We start from the raw sequence: 22,562 nt of genomic DNA on the forward strand, positions 1-22,562 counted from the left end.
ACATCATGTTGTAAAAAGTTGAATTTTAACATGAATTATATTCCTTTTTCCATTGCAGCCGAAACGTCAAGCCGTGAGTGAGTACATGAAATATGTAACTCATACAAAAACGTCGCGTTAAGACCCGTGTTTCTGTATTTTAACTGAATTCTTGTTTCCTTTTTACTAAATAGGAGGTAATTGGTACTTGATCATTGATTACAATAAATTACAAATGGGACCTAAACATCAACGTGCAGATATTATAGTGTTGAACGATTTTGAGTCTTGTTTACCTGTATGAAGGTGCAGAACTGGACGCAGACCAGGCATAGCGTAGTGACTGCCTTTAGAAGCTGAGGACTGGTCAGCATGCAGTCTCCGAGGCAGGACTCGAGGAAGTCGTTGTGCCTCTCCAGAACCTCATCCACGTTGTTGACCTGGAATAACGTGGACATTGGATTGTAGAACGTAACTGCTTTTTATTTCTTGGACTTTCTTATACATATTAAGTCCTTAGAGAAGTTATTTAACGGCGCCTAGTCCCAGCAGACTAGTTTACATAATTAAATACTTTTAATACATCCTTATTAAAAATGGAAAACACCTAGACCAATATAAAAGGTTCATACACATATCGTCAGTTGCAGGTTCACTTGGGGTAACTGACAAAATACGGTTTTTGAGTTAAATATACAGTTTTTCTTGGTTTTTTCTGCTCTTTCGAATGGTATACGTAAAAAAATTCTAGCTTTAAAAAAATTACAATTACACGGACATTTTCAGGTGTGAACTTTTCAGATTTCCTTTACAATTTTGGTGTAACTGACATTGTTATAATTTTACCAGGTTGAATTGGTGTATCTGTAATAATGTAAAAATTTTGCTACAAAACTTTGCAATTACACTGATTTGCTAAGGTTTGTAACATAAAATAAAATAGGAATTTAGAAAATTTTAAGGCATAAATTACATTATTATTATACCAGCAGTATCAGTTAAAGAAGTTAAAGTTAGCTCAACAAAAAAAAAATTGAAATTGAGCAACTATCCAGCCAACCAGGCGTCACTGCGTGTTGCTAACATTAACCTGTTGTTACTCTGTTACTTTTACTGTTGTAGTACTCATGAACTTAATTCAACATTGCTATAAATAGGTGGGAAATTAAATCCATTTTGTTTTCAGTTTAAGTTGCCCCGTAGAGCTAAATACGGTATTGGTAAGTCAAAGCTTAAAAAAATATTGAAATTATTTAGTTTCACAGTAATACTTTAGTTGTTTCAATATTTCTGTCTTAAAAAAATTAAATACACATATTTTCTTGATTTTCATGGCTTTTTTAACATTTTTTGATTAACAAAATAAAAGTTACTTTTAATAAAATTTTTAAAAAAATAAAGAAAACGACAAAATGTTATGTTTTTCGTGAATTCTCTTATATTTTAATACTTTTACATAAATTATACAGCAACTAAGTAAACAAAACCCAGCAAATACATCAAATTATTTTAATTTGGGCAGTACTTACACCAATTTGACCTATGTTTTTTCCAAAAGTATGGTTTAAAATTGGTGTAACTGTCAAAAGTACAAAAATACATTGGTGTAACTGCAATTTATTTCCTTAACTAAGACATATTAGATAATTCTTTTTATTTAATCTAAAACCGCGTAGAATTCTAAGCATTTATGTAAAAACAGATCCAAAAAAGGTTAAATAGGAAAAAAGTTATGTCCGATTTAAGACGAAAAAAAACTTTAAACGGCTCTACTGAAAAACTGTATTTTGTCAGTTACCCCAAGTGAACCTGCAACTGACGATATAAATATTGGTATTGATTATACTTAATCTGTATTTTCACGCTTTGAAAGTATAAAATGTTACAGTGCATCGTGTTAGCAAATATGCACTGCAAACATTTAAATAAAACCAGGTGGTCTGCTTTCTACTTATATCGATATCATCGTTACTGCATTCATTGCATTACTTTCAGAGAACATCACTCAAGCAGTTCGGTCTGACTCTGACTCATTAGCTTTAATGGTTTTCACATTCCTCAGTCCGATCAACCCCTGTGCCTTAAGACAAGTGCTGCGATTGTTTACAGACTGGCCAAATTACAATCGACAGCATATCAGACTATTATATTTTTGTTGCAAAATAGCCTGTATTACAACGAGATAAGACTCCGCCGTATTTACCTTGATGTGCTGTCGTCCGTGCAAGGTGAGTAATTCCTTGTGACGTAATATTAAAAGCACCGCCTACAAATTATCAGGTAACCGCTCCGCCCACAGAAAAAACTTGAGACTTCGCAAAAAATAACAATATGGCTGTCTGTCGCAGCTTTTAACAACGGATTAAGAAAAAGGTTCAATTGATTCTATTATAATTTTACACAATAAGAGTGAATTTGAATAGGACAATATGACCCGTACCCGACCTTCTATCGTTAAATGAGTATGGTCGGTAATTGAGTTGGTCAGCGCAGGATCCGCGCCTCCCACGCCAGCGCGCCGCCTCACTACGACGACGCAGCCAGGCCGTGCGCCCGCGCAATGGGACCCAGCGGAGACCAGTGAACAAGTGCTTGTGAACAGTGCGAAAATACTTTCAGTGAAATTCCTTTCAGGTGGGTTTTGGTTTGAGAGTGATCTGGATAGTATTTTACACGTAATCACGTAATCTAAAAGTGCAGTGTGAATTTGCAATAATGCATAATTCGTGTATGCAATTTCGCTTATTCAAACAAAGACGCCGTTTGAAAGGTAAAGTTACATTCCAGTTACATTGTAAAGTAAAAGGTCAAATAGATTTTAGTATTTTTTGAGGAAATAGAAATAGCTTATTCGAACCGCGTAAATTTAACTAGCGCGAATTAATTAAAAGCAAAAAAGATCAAAAACATGAGCAGATATTTTCTACGTAAAACATGAAAACTCGCGTACCAATTTACATTAACATTTGAGATTTGTGTCAAATGTGTTTAAAACTGATGAAGCTGATGAATGCAGGGTTTTATCGGAGTAAAACATATGTTACTTGTAAATATTGAAAAGAGATCATCAAATGTGGTCGGGCCCTGAGTCAAGGCCGGTGACGTCACCATGTTGTGATGGTGCAGGACATGTGGGTCGTATCAGTGACACAAAACAACTACAAGCCCGTTTCCTTTATCAAAAATTAACTAGTATTTACAACGTGGAAGATGTGCCTCTACATAAGATAGGACAATCACGAATTTGTTTAATCACCATGTCATGTAATATACTATGCGATCAATCACAAGGACCATAGCAAAAAGTGACTAATAAAAAAGGAGTAACAACATCCTCTCTGAAATGAGAAAAAGTAACGAATCCAAAAACATCCTATTATCACTTTAGGGTCTAACAATAACCCATTGCGCAGGATATAGTCATTGCAAGTATAATTGATGAAGCAGCAGCGCATGCGTCGCTAAGCGTGTTTATTGAAACGAACATCATATCCGGTGATAGTTTGGTTTCTAGACAATACACCCGTTTCGTTGCAAATGCAGGGACCCAACGTGTAGCGGTAGAACACCTGTATAGCGTACCTATAGTACCTTGTGGAGTTGTGGAACTGGTTATTCTAGAATCATAGACTTAGAACATTGGTTAGTGTCGGTTGTCTGTTTACATCCATTTGCGGTTAGGGCGCCGCTATATCTGGTTGAATGATTGATATTTGAGATAATTTCAATTCATTAACATTTAGCAACTTATTAATCATCAAAAATAATAACCATAAGTTTCTAATTTAATGCCGAGAAATGCTAACATTGCTTGATGGACAGTATGTGCCCTGAGTGACCCCTGCCTCTCAATCAGCGATTCTGCTTACGACAGGTGTCGAGCTTCATTGGAGAATCATCAATTTGAAGTATGAGCTATTCTACAATGTTGGATATTCTGTTCTCACGGTGATACGCGATTGGACGTGGTGTTCAGCGAACAGGTCGTGATTAATTAGAAAATTGCCCGTGAAACATTATCAGATGATTGGACGTGTGGGGGCCGTTTACATGTTAGTTTTAAAATTACATGGTTTTATAAGTTTTAGAATCCACTGCAGACAAATAGGGCATTATACCAATCAAAAATATGTACGTACTTATAAAGTATGTTATACTCAGGTGTTTCTATATTCTTTACGCGTTAAATATAAGCATGAAAACTGAGCCTTGAATTCTTGATACACATTAAAGTTATCATTGATTTGGCTTTCGAAATCAAATCGTGTTTAATGTAGGTGTAAGTAGGTATGTAATGATAGGTACTTTATAAAACAATCTTTCAATAGCCTGTATCTAGATATGGATCGGTGCAAGCAAGTATTGACTACCGATGACGCATTCACCCGCATAACCCCGCATCACCAAATACGGACCTTCGACCGCCATCGGGCTTAATATCCTCTGAATAATTTACCAACCCAATTGAATTGATCAACGGTAAACCAAATACGAAATTAATTTCCGACGGACAATACCTCAGGTGACACCGTTGCCAGCATACATCAATTAGACGCTGCAATATTTGGACGTGCCAAACAAATAGCCATCGTTGTAACACTTTAGTGGACGTATAAGCAAACATGAGTTGACGATGGCCCGAATGTACGAGTATACACACGAGAAGAAACCAATACTAACTGGAACTAAGTTATAAGTAAAATTATACCATCCTGTGTCGGCTTTGGGTATCCGCGTTTAGAGATTACAGCGTCACACTCATTTAAAATCCAACGTGCGTTAAATAACGGAAGGAGAGTTCAGCTCAGTTAGCTAAAAAAGCAGCAAAAGTCTAAGCAAAAAGTGTTAATCACAAATCGAGTCCGCCGGCGCCGCTCCAGCGACTCGAAATAGAAACTCAAGTCGCAAGCGCTCTTTACCAGCACTCAGGGTATCGTAAAAGATCTGGCGTTTTACTAAAATCTTTATGGGCTATTAACCAGTCTATATAGAGTTCGCTGAAATTGAACTCATTAATGCGAATATCCAATCGCTTTACAGCGCAAACACTCGATATCGCAGGGCTATCATGAATTTATTGCCCCCTGCGTGTTGATACAGAATCAATAGCAGAACCACTAATATACTTATTGTTGCGTGTGTAGCGGCTACTGGAATGTACGAACAGTTAATCCGTTTTGTTTTTCGTAGGAAAGTAGGAGAAATGCGATTCGCTTTTTAGGGCGAAGCAAATTAAGCGCAGAGTTGACAAAAAGCGCTGGCGCACTTGAAGACGTAGTCCAAATTGAAATGTCGTGTGCGGAACGGAAGGCTTTCGGCTGTTAGTTGGTCAAGTACCGGATATGTGGCAACACTGGTCGAGATGGTTGAGATCACTAGCAATTTGCTGCGCTTATTCCGACCGCGTACATATCTCTGGATTAACATTATACGCAAAATGGAAAGTTCTTCCTCTTGAGATTGCATTATTATTAGTCACGTACGAAGCATAAGCTATCTTTATGATTACCCGTCCTTCACATACCATTAAGTACTGCATATTAAGTTTAATTCGGTCGGTATCCAAGGCTTTTCTGACGTTAGCAAAGTTACTAAGACTTAATTAAATAGCCTCGTTAAAATTCATAAGAGCCCAAATCCGTTAGAGCGATACGAGCTGGCCGGTATTTCACAAAAACTTGTTTAGGATTACATTTAAATGTAGAGTTACGTGGACGCCGCATTATTAAGTTAAATTTTTGTTTATACAGAATCTCTTGCTTCCTATACGATCTTCATAAGATACCCAACTCTGATCCATTTCAAAATGGTTATTTCGCTTATTCTGAACTCACAAGGTTATCAAGATGCTGGGATTACCATAAGAAAGAGTATAAATAAAGAAAGGAATATTAGCATATTTCATAATGGCTCCTGTCTCCTCTCAAATCTTGTATTTTTCTCAATAATTTATTAAACAAGACATGTTACAAATATTGTTGTTTAATGAAGTAATATGAAAATACAGTAATATAAAAATAAAGACTGATCAGATTATTCAGAGTACAAATGTTCTTAAGACTGATATAAATATATGTGAGTTGTTGTAAGTTCCCCAACGATGCGTTTGTGTGTTTATAAAGTAATCTATTCCTTTCTAACACTGGTACCAAAAATTAATACCAATGGTATTAGAAAGGAATTAAATCCAACTCTACATTTGTTTACTAGGTACATTTAGTAGTTTGTTTTCTGAGACAAGCCGAAACCTACGCAAACGAAACCGCGGAACCAAAATATCCAAATCCATTACTGAATCACATATTACAATTTGACGAACAATAATTGTGACGTATCTATTTATTAATTCAATTGTTGAGTATTAATAAAATAGCTATGTATGCGGATATTCATTAAATATTACCCTATCCAGCGGTTACGAAAACGAAGTACCAAACCACATAATATTAAGTCACGTCTTGAAACGAATATCTCGGGTTCTTTCCTATAATAAAACCGCATTAGCTTTGAATTAATTTTATCATAATCGGACTTTCACTAGACAACAGTTATCACCAAACAACAAATAGTAATAACACGACGATTAAAGAATCTTAGGAGATCAATTATACAACTTATGATTTAGTTTCCGAGCAATTTTGTAGTAAGTGTAGGCGTGGCGTGCAATCAAACCGTCATTATTACTTACTGTGGGGATCTACTCTGAAAAGAGATAGCATTTTATCAGCTAATTCCATCTTTAACACTATATGCAGTGTTCTGTAAAGTGTGAGAGAGATAGACAAGTCAGCAGAATATATCGAAATCGGTTTCTTACGGAGTAGACCCTTCGAATACCGGTAGCGTGTCGTGTAAGTTGTATAAACCACAGTAAAGATTGAGAGAAACAGCGGAAGCCCCTAATTGTTAAAGCGATTAAAGATACTTTTTGTTTTAATGAAAGATAAAAAAGAAAACAAAGCTGCGTTACTTGTTTCGGCGTCTGTCCTTTCGTTCAACGAATGAGATTGTTGGCTTTTTTTAGTTTAGTTTTTTTTTATTGGAAGCGTTTAAACGTTTTGATGCTAAGAATTATTGAGGAAACAAAGCGTAACTAAAAATGAGAAACGTTATAATCATAGAGTATTATAAATACGCTGACAAGAAACTCTCAACATGCGTTTAAGTAGCAAACACCTAATCAAAATTCAAATTATGTTGAGCACTCATCGATATTGAAAATATTTACTACATTTAGAACCAATATTTATCTAAACTAAGCAGTAACGTTTCCGATGACGCATTTTTGTCTACAAGCACTTTGAAAAGAATGAATATCTATAATATCTGAATACAATAATATTACTTTTAGAAATCTGTAGAAGTTTAGCACATGAATCACTCATTCATGACACTTAACAAAAATATTTTTAACATGCATAATAAATTATACAAAAGTGATGGTGTATCATGGAGAAATAAGAATAAATTATCTAAAGCATAATTGATCTAAGAAAGAAACTGTACATGTTTAGAATAAGGCCCGAGGAATATGATACCTTGAATTTTGGATCAAGCACTAACTGGAAAAACTCGACTCATTGCCCATTACCGAAATTTTAATGTATTGTTTGCCTTAGTCTAAATATTGTTATTTCCCTATTGCTTATACTATTTACCAATATATTACTCATTTATTTACAATAATAGATCGTTAGCACATCGAACCCTTAGTATTATTTACCACTTTTGCACCACAATAAACTCATTTCATTTGTGTGTGAAGTTAATGGTCAGTAATTTTTACAAACTTTTATTTTGTTCTTTGTAGAGCTGATATTGTTTCCTCCTACCATTTACAAGATACATAATACATATCTAAAATACAGCATACGTTGAGCCATGAATCACTCACATTTGAAACTTACATAAACACACTCAAAATACAAAATAATGCAAAAGCGAAGGGATTACTGATAGACTAATGTGAATAAGTGCTTATTGACAAGCAGAGGTGAGTCAAGTCGTCTTCAAGGTTTGATTTTATGACAGCATTTGTAAATGAAGGGGCATGTGGAGTCATTCAATAATTACTTTCAAATACTCTTGAATCTGTAGGTTTCTTAGGAACGTAGCGACGCATTTTTAACAAATATCTAATTGTCTAGATATCATGTACTGTATGTGCTTTTTAAAGTTAAAGTGCAAATAAATAAATTATGTTTATACTTTTCAAAAGCGGCTTTATATGACCCGTGTAAATCACTGATAACCAGTACATTAAGGTTTGATTGAAATTAAAGGTCATGTTTATGAGAGAGGATGGGGAGTGCCGATGCTGTAGGTACTGCTCTTTGCTGATTGTTATCTTTGACACTTGAACCAAATGCCAAGGATGAAAAAGCAAATTATATGATAACATCAGCTTGTATTTTGTTTTACAACAACTCGTGTACAGTCGACTGCACATCTGACTATGCATTTTTTTTCTTCACAAATAGCCTGAATTATAACGTGATAGGGCTCCACCGTGTTTAGCTTTTTGTGCTGCCATGGAAAATAATGTATAGACATTACTTATTCGTGGGCAAATTTTTTTTTTTTATCCACAACGAGGAAGCTCTTGGCCTGTATCTCACCTGATGGTAAATCATCTTTATTGAACTATTCAAGAAAATATTGGATTAGCACCGATTTATCTCGTATCACGATATCCATTTACGTCAATATTATAGTGATAATGCTATTTAGCTTCTGTCTGTATTCTTGTTTATAGTTAAATTTTCAGTTGTTTTATTATTTGCTTATTCGAATAATCCCTGATTTTAAAGGAGACAATGTTTTGAAAATAAAATTATACCTGTGTTGGTTGGTATTTATTTACCTAATAAAATAAATTAAAAGTTAATGGACCTTCCAGTTTATTGTTATGGCATCACAATTGCATACCAATGTTTTATTATAAAACAATCGTAAAACTGCTATTCTGTGGTTTTAAATAAAACATTTACAAGTCTGACATGTAATCGCTGTTCGAACGAAAAGTTGCAGAGACAGTAGACGCCGTTGGATGGATCCTAATTTATTAACCAGTTTCATTATCACTGGTCCCATAAAGCAGACGATTAATCAAAGGCTTACCGCACGGCCGGTTATACAAATTGAATCGAAAAAAGATAGTTTTGAAAGTTGTCGTTATTAGATTTGAGAATGCACCTGTACACGGTATTCTTTGTAATGTTGCATCTAAAAGTTTCATTTCATCCATCCATCTTCATAAACTTTTGCGTTTATGTAATTAATTAGGTAGGTACTTAGTTGGATCCGGTCCGAACAAAATCGGAACGAAAATATTGTTGTGCTATGTTAATAATAATAACAACACATGCGGCTAAGTGCCTCCGTAATGCCTGATAGAATTTGGATTTTTTTTCAACAAATATAAAAATACTGATCTCAAAAAATTACCTAAAGCAATTTTATACGTTGAAAGCGTGGTGCAGAATGAAGTGCAACTTATGGATGGCCGCGTCCGAGGATAGTGGTCAATTTATGCTTTCATCTTTACTGCTCTACACATAAGAGACAAAGTTGCCCGCGCAATTATTCAATAAAAGAACATGTGGGGCATCTCATCGCGTTCCAATGGGCGGGCACTGCTATTGTTTGGTGTAAACGGTTTATGGCTCTTTGAACTTTTCGTTGATTTTCCTCTGTTTTAGCGATAAGGCAACTGGTGGGGCACGAGGCGAACTATACTGGTCCGGCACGTCACGCTCACATATGAATAATACAAAACAACATAATATTACGTTAATAGTGAAGAGGACACGGAGCTTTGGCACTAATTTATTGATTTTAGGTATTCTATACCTATAGTGCGACAATAGCTGAACTGACCAAAGGTCTTGAGCGGCACGGAATCGAACCCCTTCATCATCATCATCAGAGAGGAAGCATGATGACTCAAGCTAAAACAAATAAGTAGATAGCGAAACTTCATAATAATTAAAATAAATATCTTTTATTCGAACACATTTTTTCGCAATTATCTCGTCAAAGCCTAATCTCCTTCTCAAGTTATTTTATGTTCTGAAACAAAACTAAGTTTGTATATGTTATTCATCCCATGTTAGGAGATTCAGACGATGTTGTTTTACACAGTATACCGTCTTAATCCTTATGCTAAACAGTGGACGGCCAAGGCAAGGCTTAGTTACGGTGTATTCAAAGTTAAGCCAAAGACAAATAACCTTCTTTAGTAATCCGACAAGCGAACTATACTAGTCATATTAGTTTGAATGTGTACATACATATTTCTAACACACCATTAGTCACCGTTTGCGATGCAGATCTGATGTAATGAACTTAAGTATCATACTCGCCTACACTAATACATACTTTAAATGCAAAAGCAGTTTACAAGTTAGTTATGTTTTCACGGTGAAATTTAGTAATCAATTTTGAAATGAAATAGGTCATGAAAATTTCTATTGGGCGGCACCATTAAGTATGTCTATGATGAAATAAAATAATAAGCACTTAGGCACTAAGAGAAGTTTCTCATATACCTTCTATTATATTCTCATATACCTTCTAGCTATTAATAAAGACTGCTACAAATCAAATCGATGTTTACGCAAACAAATCCGTTACCAGCCGAGTGCTTAGCATGCAAATTGTAAAACAGTAATGCACACAGCGGTATACCGATTCATCTTCAAACAGCAATTATAGTGCAATAAAATCAAGCACAAATTGGGAGCTATAAAAGAGCTCGGTGAAATGCTATTATGCGATCTAAGATCAACACAGAAAGCGCATTGTCGAGGAAATGCAGTGTAACGGTAGAGCTCTGGTATACAATTAAGAATAACATAATAGAGAGCGCAAATCGGTCCAATTACACGATTCAGGTGAGAGGCGTGAGGCACGCGCGTAGCATTAATTTTATGGCACCGGGAGAAAATCGGAATAATGGCCCCTTCATTATTGCTGCCGTAGAGCAAATATTAGGTTAACTTCCATGGAAAGAGCTCATTTAATGCAATGACATCATTCGAATTCACCATTAGGCAGTACTTACTAGGCATTTAGTGGTAATATAGAGAGCATGCCTGCATACGTGTAAAGAACAAGCGTAAAGGGAAAAAGTGCTACTGTTATTATTTATTGACTATGAATGAATGTTTAAATCAATGAACTACATAGGTATATGAATATCCTGTATGAGTTGTCTGTTACCAATAAACATGCTGAAAAGAAAATAAACTCTTTAATTGCAAAATACACCCTTAAATCTAAAAAAACATCATAAGAAGATCAATATTAACGTTAATCCGTAGCTATTATCGATCAACAGATTAAACATCAAATAACGGAATATGTAGATGCCAATCATGGCCGCTTCACACGAGAATGTTTGTACAACCACTTAACAATTTTAATTAAATCGGCATGTAGACTTAAGCGCTTAGTCTGTGTGATCTATTCTTTGGAAAGTACCAATAATACCTGCTATAAAAGTTAAATAACGTACACAGACGTTGAAACCAATTGCTCACTCAAAACATTGACCATATGGTATTTATTAATTAATTAGATTAATTAAAGCCAATTGATCGACCCGTTTAAACTCCACTTTCGAGTACTACATAGTACTAAAACAATTAACTTCAATGAGAAAATTGGTACAAAAATATTGTTTTCTCGTTTCCAGATGCCAGTGTAACGTAAGCCATGACGCGGGACACTTACGAGATGAACTCGAATCGCCTGTCGCGAGGTAGTTCCCTGTTCGGGACAGATCCTCAGACGCAGCTTAGGACAGCTCTCCGGACCAATGACTACTCAACTTTCAAGAAACTCGTCAGCTACGGAGCCGTCGACCTGGACCACGTCTATCAGTATCCAGACTACAAATCCTGCCTAGAGCTGGCACTCTCGGAACCAGGCAAAGAACAGTTCGTCAAACTTCTGCTAAGCCACGAAGTTAGCGTCAACAATCTCAATGAAACCCACGGCGCTGCACCGATTCATTTCGCCGTAGAAAGTGGTAATCTGGAAGGACTCAGAGCCTTGTTGGAAGACGACCGCATTGATGTCAACATCAAAAGTAAAGGAAACACAGCATTACTTTTGGCAATAAAGAAAATTGAAGATTTAGAAGATGATCGGGAACATGATTTGGTTATTTATGAAGATATGATAGAACTGCTATTAAAAACTGGGTGCAATCCTAACTCGCCAGATTCAAAAGGGATCACTCCAGGTTACTCAGCGGCTAAACAAGGTCTTGAGAGAGTGATCACCCTTATTTTGGATTATGCAAAGGATCCCGTTGACTTAGATACGTATAAAGACAGGAGAGGAAAATCAGCGCGTTATTTTCTGAAAGAAGCTTTTCCACACTTACTAGCTAAGTTCGATTCCTTTGGGGAAGTTATCGAAACCATTGACAACGACAAATTATTTTCATATCTCAGTAGACACGAGGAAGAAAATTTTATTCGAGATTTTACTAAGCTAGTCAACAAGAACGAACACCGCCCTGCACTATCGGCGAACAATGGTATGAACACTATGTTACAATTGGCTACAGAGAAAGGCTTTGAAAGAGTTGTCAACACGCTACTCTCCTCGGGCGCTGACCCCAATGCTACATGTTCAGGAAACACATACAGACCCATCGCGATCGCCTGTCAAAATGGATATTACAAAATCTTAAAAAAGTTTGTTGAAAATGAATCTACTTTGTTCGATCAAGTAAACGGCGAATCCTTGATTCAAATAACAATTAAGGGCATGAGATTAAATGCCAAAAACCCCAACAGTGATCATAAAGGTTGTTTAGAAATTTTACTCAAACACCCTAAAATCAACATTAATGTTAATTATCCAGATCTAAAAGACAATACAGCACTACATTATGCAGCAAGAAATGGTGATTCTGATACAGTACTGGAATTGTTAAGAAATGGAGCCTGTATTGGCTTGAGAAATAAATTTAATGAACCTCCGCTGGCAGACATCAATGCAAAAACACTGGAGACATATTTAGACGAATGTATCACTACAAATGGCGAACGACCTAGCGACGATGATTACGAAATACACTTGAAATACAGCTTCCTTGTTTACCCCAATAATTCACTTGAAAACGAACTAAGTAAGCCTTTAATGGACAACGCTAACAACAACATCAAAGAATACGATGCAATTTTGGCACCAGAAACCGATGCTTTGTTGTACATGACCCGAAACGACGAATTAAAACAGCTACTAAAACATCCAGTAATCACGAGCTTTTTATATTTAAAGTGGCAAAGAATAAGCTGTCTCTTTTTTGCAAATATCACTTTCTACTCTCTTTTTTGGTTGTGTCTCATCTTATACATAATATTAGGGTACGGTATTGAAAATAAGCAATCTATATCTAATTCAATCGAAATACTAAACGCCGTGACTCATGTTGGTGCAATTATTGGTTTCATAATGCTCATAATACGTGAACTATTTCAATTGATAGTATCCCCAAGCAAATACTTACAGAGCATAGAAAATTGGATGGAGATAGCACTGATATTCGTAACAGCCTGGATTGTGTGCTACGACTCCGCCGCAGCGTCGACCAAGCAACAACTATCTGCTATAGCTATTTTGTTATCATCTGCTGAACTAGTTCTCCTCATTGGCCAATTTCCTACACTATCTACAAACATCGTGATGCTGAAAACTGTTTCGTGGAACTTCTTCAAGTTTTTGCTATGGTATTGCATTTTAATAATTGCATTTGCGTTAAGTTTTTACACATTATTTAGAGAAGATAACGAGGAAGATCAAACCCCGCCTAATCCTAATAATACCGGGAAGGAAGAAGAAGAGGAAGACTTTTTCGAAGACCCTGGAAGATCTCTATTCAAGACGATTGTCATGTTGACAGGGGAGTTCGATGCCGGGTCCATAAAGTTCAGTACATTCCCAGTGACCAGTCATATAATATTTATGGTATTCGTCTTCATGATTCCGATCGTGTTGTTCAATCTATTGAATGGCTTAGCTGTCAGCGACACCCAAGAAATCAGAGCAGATGCCGAATTAGTTGGTCACATTTCTCGAATAAGGTTAATATCGTATTTTGAAAGTGTACTAATTGGCAGCATTCATACTACAGCCTCGAGATGGTGGTTTTGGCCGTCTTGTTTGGAGAACTTGCACAGCATAAAACAGAAATTGTTGAAACCTGTTGCGAAACGCGTATGTTTGTTTCCAAACTTTTTGCCCAAATACAGGATTATTGTGAAACCAAATAATGACAATAAGATTGAAATTCCTCACGCGGAACCTTTGGGGAAGTTTGGAGACGATTATGAAGATATTGAAGGCGGTGGATGCTGTTTTGAGCGCTGTCAGAAATATAAATTAGATCGAAAGATTGTGAAAAATGCTAAAATTGTAATAAGCAACAAAACAAATGAGACAGAATTCGACGAGATTAAGAACAAATTGACACAAACCGAGTTGAAATTGGAGAATGTCGAAAGTATCCTCAAGAAAGTGCTGCAAAAGTTGGAAACGCAACAAAAGTATTAAAATATATTATGATGCGCCTTATTAATAAGTTTGACAATTCCATACGCAAATAAGTATTATAGATATAAAAAATAATTTAAATTAAGCTTTTTTAATAGTATATTAAGTTTTTTAAATGTTTAACTTATCATGTGCATTTATATTCTGATTTATAACATAACAAGCTGGTTTTTATTTATTGTATTTTTAAAATAACTTTTATCTCATACGATAACACTGGCTTTCGTTAGCTTTTTATGACGTCATTCAAATAAATATTAATTAATTTATGTCAATGTTATGAATAAACGACAACATTATGATTTACATTGCCATGTTTTATTTGTATTGCCTCTCTTATAAATACCAAATTCCTCAAAGTGAGTGGTGGATATTAAAAATGGTGAATTATCAGATCACTACTGATATGATAAACGAAGAAGGAATAATTGAACAGCTTCTAAAGCCTAATCGTAAATCACTATGTCAATGAGGGCTATCGTATTTGCGCTCACCAGCTGGCGCCATTGGCGAATTACAAGACCCTACAGTGGCGCCATTCTAATGAGTAAATGTTCAGCCAAACCAACGCTATCGATCACACGCTATCAGCCGGCGTGCAGCGATGGCGATCAGACTTAAATGCATTGATCGCCATCGCTGCACGCCGGCTGATCGCGTGTGATCGCGTTGGTTTGGCTGAACCTTAAAAAACCCATGTCTTCTATCTTCCGCTAGAGCGCTTACCAGTTGGCGCCACTGTCTTAGCCGATAGCGAGTGACAGAATCTAACTACAGTGTTGCCTACTGGTGAGGTCAAATACGATAGCCCTCATTAAATATGGCGTTCCGTGTACATACGACAGCAATAAACCCTATAAAATTGTCAAGTTATTCAAAATTTGGTTTGAGATGCGACTCAAGCTTCAACAATGACAGGACGCGCGGACTGTCATGGGTCGCGCAACCTGTCATTGGCCTATGATCGCGCCGGCGATGGCGATCTAGACGCGTTGGTGTGGTTGAAGGATAACGCTAGAAAACTTTTAATACCTATACACTTTTTTGCAAATTCGCCCCTATTATTTTTTTATTTTTTCTTATGTGACAGGAGGCAAACGAGCAGACGGATCACCTGATGGTAAGCGATTACCGTCGCCCATAGACACCCCCAGACCCAGGGGAGTTACATGTGCGTTGCCGGCCTTTAAGGTGAAGATACGCTCTCCTCTTGAAAGCTTGCAGGTCGTATCCGTACGGAAACACCGCATACGACAGTCCATTCCACAGTTTGGTTGTACGGGGCAGGAAGTTTCTAGAGAAACGTACTGTTGTGGACTGCCAACCATCTAAGTGATGGGGGTAGAAGTGCTGTGCTGCTATTACAAGTCCAGTCGCGGAATTTAAAGGTTCGTCACCTTAGTGTCGGTTTTCGCTTGCACTAGGTACTGTAAGAGTCAAACCTGCCTACATAACAGTGCAAGAAACAGTGCTGCTAACATTTTAAATAAATATGACGTTTGGTAACGAATAAGGTTTTGCTTGTTTATTTTTCTATCCCATCAGTCCAATGCAATGATGACATTGACCAATTGACAATAGCTTTTTTTATTTAATAGAAATAATAATGGCAGGTTGAACCAACAAGAAGGTTTTATTTTATCAATCATAATAATCTTCTTGACAAGATAAATCGTCAAACAACTTTGATCTGAATAATTTTGAACTTTACTGACGAACTGTTAAAGATTATTTTCTCTGACTCGAGATTATTCTGTAACATAGTTTCAAAAGGTAATACCTATGCTCGCGATTCGTTAAAGGAATCAATTTGAAAACTGACGAACCTTTTCATTCCGTGACTGTACATAAGATCAGGCCTGTTTATCTCCGCGAGTTTACATCGAAAACAAAACACGCACGATGGCCCACCTACAGGATACTATTCGACAAGGCCTCACATACGAGCGAACATTGACTCACGCACGCGTATTCTTGTGTGTGATGGAAGAAAATAAAGAAAATGGTGTACCTACTAAATTTAACTGCCTAAATAATAATAAAAACACAAAAAGTACTTTTTTAAGTTGCCTCAAGACACTGAGAGGTCATGATAATTCATACTAAATCATGTATTTCCTCCGCCATTTTCCGCAGTTTGGCACCTCACGTCACATCATTTTACCGAAGTCAGCCCTATAGCTTCGGCGCAGTGCCGATCACTGACGTTTGTCAACAAAATGGTGCTTGACTCTTGAGACAGGCTAAATTACACCATATTGTTAATGACATTGAGCATACATTTTTTTAAATACCTTCGCGAAGTAAAACTTCTGTACGTAGTACTTATTTTTTTTTATTTTTTTTTTTTGTGGCAACCAAACCTCTCTGGGAGGTTTATTTCTGGCAATGTCGAGTGAAAAATATTGACATAGTTATCAATAGAACGTGGGTGTTTCAGTTCTATTGATTTTTCATGGATTCCGTGGAGTTAAGTATGCCCGTAAGCAGGTTTCGAGACGCCACCGGGTCCAAAGCGGGTTGTTCATACGACAACCCACTCGACACTCGATGCGCGCTCAAATTCGAAGTATTTCAATGTTTTTTATAATTTATCACTTCACTGCACTTTAGAACACAAAATAACACCAAATTTGTACACTAAAGTCCATTAAATAATAAATTGAAATCATTAAAACAGATCGACCACGCTTCCCGTTCAACTACCCTCCACGGAATCCGTACTTATTATTATTATGTGATAAGATGTCAGTGTTTAGTTTGACGTGGTGTCACTGACCTTGTCGAGGCTCTGTATGAGCTGGCACCAGGAGGGCTCGAGCACCTCCACGCACATGTAGTACTGCACGTGCTGCACGCAGCTCAGCATGCGCTGGCGCAGCGCGAACGCGTCCGCGTACAGCCGCGCCTCCGAGAACCGCTTCACCACTTTGTTGTATAACCACACCCTGCAAATGGACACTCGTTAAAAGGAAGAGTAGATATACAGGGTGTTAGGTAAATGGGTATATGAGCCGACACTAGCCGGGCATGGCATATAAATGGTATGTTGAAGTCAGAAAATTAATATCTTCATTTTAATTATTTTAATTTTCATACAAATCGTATTTTATAAAATTTATTTTATATGAAAATAAAAAAAATAAAAATGACGATTTCAAATTTCTGACTTCACCATACCATTTATATGACCATGTTAACATGGGCTAGTGTCGGCTCATATACCCATTTACCTAACACCCTGTAGATAAACTTAAGCTTACAATACTCATTAACAAAGCGTCGGTAATATTTGGTTCTGCGCAAACGAGCCACCGACATAGCGTCTGTTACGGGCGATCGGTGGCCGAATGACAACAACATTGTCACGGTAATACTATCATACAGTATTGTAACTTCATATAAACAGACGAAACGCGAGCTTTCCTACGAACGTCAAATCTCAGGATGCGCTCGAGATCCAAAAGTCGGGGATGTCGCAAATGTGCCGCAGTAACGAACTGACAAATTGGTCAATAACTAATCACGCAGCTCAGCATGCGCTGGCGCAGCGCGAATGCGTCCGCGTACAGACGCGCCTCCGAGAACCGCTTCACCACTTTGTTGTATAGCCACACCCTGCAAATGGACACTCTTAAGGCTGGTTTTAGAGTCACGCTGACCGTCAGCGCTGACAGCCGAAATGTATGAAGCGTCGGCGCCGAGCGATCAGCGTCACTCAGGAACGTTCCCTTCAATTATACATACATATTGATCTGTCAGCGCCGACGATCAGCGAGCGGTCAGCGCGATTCTAAAACCCGCCTAAAGAAGCGTAAGTAACCTTAGGCCAAGGATGCACAAACCGCGGCCCCATGTAAATGTATGTGCAGCCCGTCTAATGAAATAGCAAAAAAATTAACAAACTGAACCTTTATTCACTTGTTTTTATATTCTGTGTATCGCTTTTGTCTTACAATCTGCCCGAGTGGCCCCTGGTCCCATTGCAATCAGTCTATGCATCCCTGCCTTTGGCTCACCCCTTTGTCGTACTAGTATAGCCCCATCCTATAAATTAGTGAACACTCATAAAAAAAACTAACGTAACGCATACGGGCCACCGACCACAGCCACCGGTGGGCGTCAAAGCGCTACGCCCTTTGGCTACGCAAACGAATGCCCATCGATAAAATAAATTACTATACTAAGTTACAAATTGCCGCCACAGATGGCGTGTCGCATAACGCGAGTGGACGCCGCTCGCTATACACTCGCAGCGATTTGATACAAAGCGTATCAAAATCATATAAACAGATTGTCACCAGTAGTGGCTTTGATCGGTGGCCCGTTTGGATCTAAATAACCTAATAAATTACAGTCCAATGGTATCGAAGTCGGACTACCGATTAAGGATCCTATGACGTCATACTTATTCCGTACTATCAGTGTTGTTTGGCTACTTACCTGCACAGTAGTCTTTCAACGTGCTTGCAGTAGAACAGGTGTCGGAATATCATCTTACCATTTATATGACCATGTTAACATGGGCTAGTGTCGGCTCATATACCCATTTCACAGAATAATAATAAGTACTACGTACAGAAGTTTTACTTCGCGAAGGTATTTAAAAAAATGTATGCTCAATGTCATTAACAATATGGTGTAATTTAGCTTGTCTCAAGAGTCAAGCAAGTTTGTCAGAAGTTTTGTTGACAAACGTCAGTGATCGGTACTGCGCCGAAGCTATAGGGCTGACTTCGGTAAAATGATGTGACGTGAGGTGCCAATCTGCAGAAAATGGCGGAGGAAATACATGATTTAGCATGAATTATCATGAATAATATTAACTACTTATTTACCTCTCAGTGTCTTCAGGCAACTTAAAAAAGTACATTCTGTGATTTTATTATTATTTAGGCAGTTAAATACTGCACAGTATTTAGTACACCATTTTCTTTATTTTTTTCCATCATACACAAGAATACGCGTGCGTGAGTCAATGTTCGCTCGTATGTGAGGCCTTGTCGAATAGTACTCTTGTAGGGGGCAATCGTGCGTGTTTTGTTTTCGATGTAAACTCGCGGAGATGAACAGGCCTGGTAGTAGTCAAGACAAACAGACGAGTTATTCCAATGTTCGTTTCAACCAAAAGACGTTCACTGCTGCACCAAGTTCTCCCCTAGGATTTCCACATGGACCGGTCCTACGCTGCTTGCATCTAGGTGTTTCAATGTACTTTTGACTTTAAAAGCTTCTCCAAATATAACGCGTACCTATTGCCGCGTTATAGCGCACAGTGTGTTATGGGACTGTATAAACGGACATTCTTATTGATTTGATGAAACGTATAGCGCTCAGTTATACAAACATGATAGTAAAACTCCCGTTTAAAAATTCCACGTAGTTTTCGCGGTATCAAAATTTAAAGTTACCTATTTTTTTACTTCAAAATTATGCAAAAATATTCTCACTCGTTAACTAATAACATTTAATTCAGAATTGTTATAATACTTCATAGAGCTCTTAAAACTACACGTTGACGTAATAAGCGTATTAAGTGCTTCGTAAACGCATTCAGTTAATTAGGAAAAATGATTTTAGTGATTTTTGTTTTTATTTTTTTCTCAATTATACCTTAATATATGCAAACATTTTTAATTGCAAGATATAGTCTGATATTTAATCTAATTGTATTAATAAAAACAGCTTTAAACTCCGTGATATATTTGAGAAAAAGCATAAAACGTCTTAATAAAAATTTTACGAGTCTAGGGTCGACAATTTTGGAAGGAATAATTCATGTCTAAAAAGTTTCAAATCCCGCCTGTTATGTGCATAGTGTTGAAGGTTTTAAAAAGTCACATTCACATTGTTTTAACCGACTTCAAAAAAAGGAGGAGGTTCTCAAGTCGAGTCTTTTTTCTTTTTTAACACTCTTATATTAACTTAAGTTGTATGTAAGTAACTAACTAAAAAAGTATGTAAACAAATCTAGGAAGTCGAATTTATCCTACCTATAATAATTTTCTCATCGATTTGAAACCTATGTAAATCGAATGTCAATACAATAATTTGGTACAATCGAGCTGATGATTTTAAACATCCAAAAGAAATATTGCTATTAAAAAGTGATGGGAAATTTACAATTCTATATGGCGCATATTTTCAATTTGATTTTCCTCAAATATATCACGGAATTTAAAGCTGATTTTTTTTATACAATTAGATTAAATATCAGACTATATCTTGCAATGCTATAATTTATGACGATCTGTGACAAACTAAATTTCACGCGGGTGAAGCCGCGGGCAAAAGCTAGTTATCCAATAATTCCTAAAACCTCTCTAAAACAATTCGATATTCCTAATAATTGAGTTGGCTTTCAATTTCAATTGAAATTCAAATAAATAACTTACTTACCTCCCCGAATCAACTGGTAATTTAAAAAATGAAAATTCGGTATTTAATGATGAGTTTAAGCAACCAAATACCGAACAATTATAATACGACTTTTTCTGTTGACCGGCGCGTGACTCAAGCGAACCACAGCGAACGTGTGGCGAACGTCTGTCGCGCCACGTCGCGCTCGCATTCGTCCAAGACAGTCTTGCTAGGAGCGGTGTCTATGTGTGCGTGGCTCGAGCGCGTTTAGTATGGAGTTTGTCTTCTGTTATATTTTGTGTCTGGTAGCAGGCGATGGCCTTGTGGTTGAGCACGAGAGACACCGGCCACTTCACCTCCATGCCGAACGAGAACGTCTCGATGCCGGTCAGCGGCGGGCTGTCTTTGTGACGTCACAGTCATGACGTCATGCACATTGCGTACTATCAGTGTTGTTTAGCAACTAACCTGCACAGAAGCCTCTCAACGTGCTTGCAGTAGAACAGGTGTTGGAATATCATCTGGTAGCACGCGATGGCCTTGTGGTTGAGTACAAGCGATACTGGCCACTTTACCTCCATGCCGAACGAGAACGTCTCGATGCCGCTCAGCGGTGGGCTGTCTTTGTGACGTCACAGTCATGACGTCATGCATATTGCGTACTATCAGTGTTGTTTAGCAACTAACCTGCACAGCAGCCTCTCAACGTGCTTGCAGTAGAACAGGTGTCGGAATATCATCTGGTAGCAGGCGATGGCCTTGTGGTTGAGCACGAGAGACACCGGCCACTTCACCTCCATGCCGAACGAGAACGTCTCGATGCCGCTCAGCGGTGGGCTGTCTTTGTGACGTCACAGTCATGACGTCATGCACATTGCGTACTATCAGTGTTGTTTAGCAACTAACCTGCACAGAAGCCTCTCAACGTGCTTGCAGTAGAACAGGTGTTGGAATATCATCTGGTAGCACGCGATGGCCTTGTGGTTGAGTACAAGCGATACTGGCCACTTTACCTCCATGCCGAACGAGAACGTCTCGATGCCGCTCAGCGGTGGGCTGTCTTTGTGACGTCACAGTCATGACGTCATGCATATTGCGTACTATCAGTGTTGTTTAGCAACTAACCTGCACAGCAGCCTCTCAACGTGCTTGCAGTAGAACAGGTGCCGGAATATCATCTGGTAGCAGGCGATGGCCTTGTGGTTGAGCACGAGAGACACCGGCCACTTCACCTCCATGCCGAACGAGAACGTCTCGATGCCGGTCAGCGGCGGGCTGTCTTTGTTCTGTTTGTACTCTGGAATAAGGTTTGAATTGCTGTAGACATTTTTCCTTATTGCTATTGTTGTTGCAAATCACGACATTGAGCATTATTGCTATTGTTGTTGCAAATCACGAAGGCGAGTGAGCTTTACATATTGGCTTGCTGCTGTTCGTTTTTCAAAAGTTTTTATAGACATTACACTGTAGTTCCAAAATACTGAACTGTCCTATGCATGACATTGACAGTGGGGCGCCACCATCAATACCGGATCGCTGGTTCCGATTTTTGCCATGTTGGAAACCATATAGTTGAACGATGGTAGCGCCCCCCTGTCATTGAGTTTCGTGGGACAATTCAGCTTGGGTCATCTATATCGTTATGTGCATGT

General features: G+C 37.7%; 2 protein-coding genes across 5 annotated transcripts in view; one reads left to right on the forward strand and one right to left on the reverse strand.

Moving 5' to 3' along the window:
* The window catches only part of LOC114365122 (gamma-tubulin complex component 2), a 34,346-nt gene that overhangs the window by 6,990 nt on the left and 4,794 nt on the right, over positions 1-22,562 (reverse strand). For both annotated transcript variants that reach the window (XM_028321606.1, XM_028321605.1), the window contains exons 11-13: positions 22,036-22,207; positions 17,330-17,498; positions 276-419 (exon numbers count right to left, since the gene is read on the reverse strand). In XM_028321606.1, the coding sequence (XP_028177407.1) occupies positions 276-419; positions 17,330-17,498; positions 22,036-22,207 (485 nt within the window). The remainder of the gene's footprint in view (positions 1-275; positions 420-17,329; positions 17,499-22,035; positions 22,208-22,562) is intronic.
* pain (transient receptor potential cation channel family member painless) lies at positions 427-14,598 on the forward strand. Of its 3 annotated transcripts, none has more exons than XM_028321604.1 (2): positions 427-450; positions 11,678-14,598. In XM_028321604.1, exon 2 carries the CDS (start codon positions 11,698-11,700, stop codon positions 14,548-14,550), a length of 2,853 nt encoding a protein of 950 aa, XP_028177405.1. In that variant the 5' UTR covers positions 427-450; positions 11,678-11,697; the 3' UTR covers positions 14,551-14,598. The 3 variants fall into 3 exon arrangements, with proteins under 3 accessions (XP_028177405.1, XP_028177403.1, XP_028177404.1); XM_028321602.1 differs by lacking the exon at positions 427-450 and adding an exon at positions 2,454-2,613; XM_028321603.1 differs by lacking the exon at positions 427-450 and adding an exon at positions 2,656-2,749.

The sequence above is a fragment of the Ostrinia furnacalis genome, unplaced genomic scaffold (assembly GCF_004193835.3).
Source record: "Ostrinia furnacalis isolate ACB-3 unplaced genomic scaffold, ASM419383v2 OfSCF7556, whole genome shotgun sequence".
NCBI classification, from domain to species: domain Eukaryota; kingdom Metazoa; phylum Arthropoda; class Insecta; order Lepidoptera; family Crambidae; genus Ostrinia; species Ostrinia furnacalis.

What these genes read in the sequence shown, in the direction of transcription:
- pain (XM_028321604.1), top strand. Translation starts at nt 11,698, where the DNA reads ATGACGCGGGACACTTACGAGATGAACTCGAATCGCCTGTCGCGAGGT.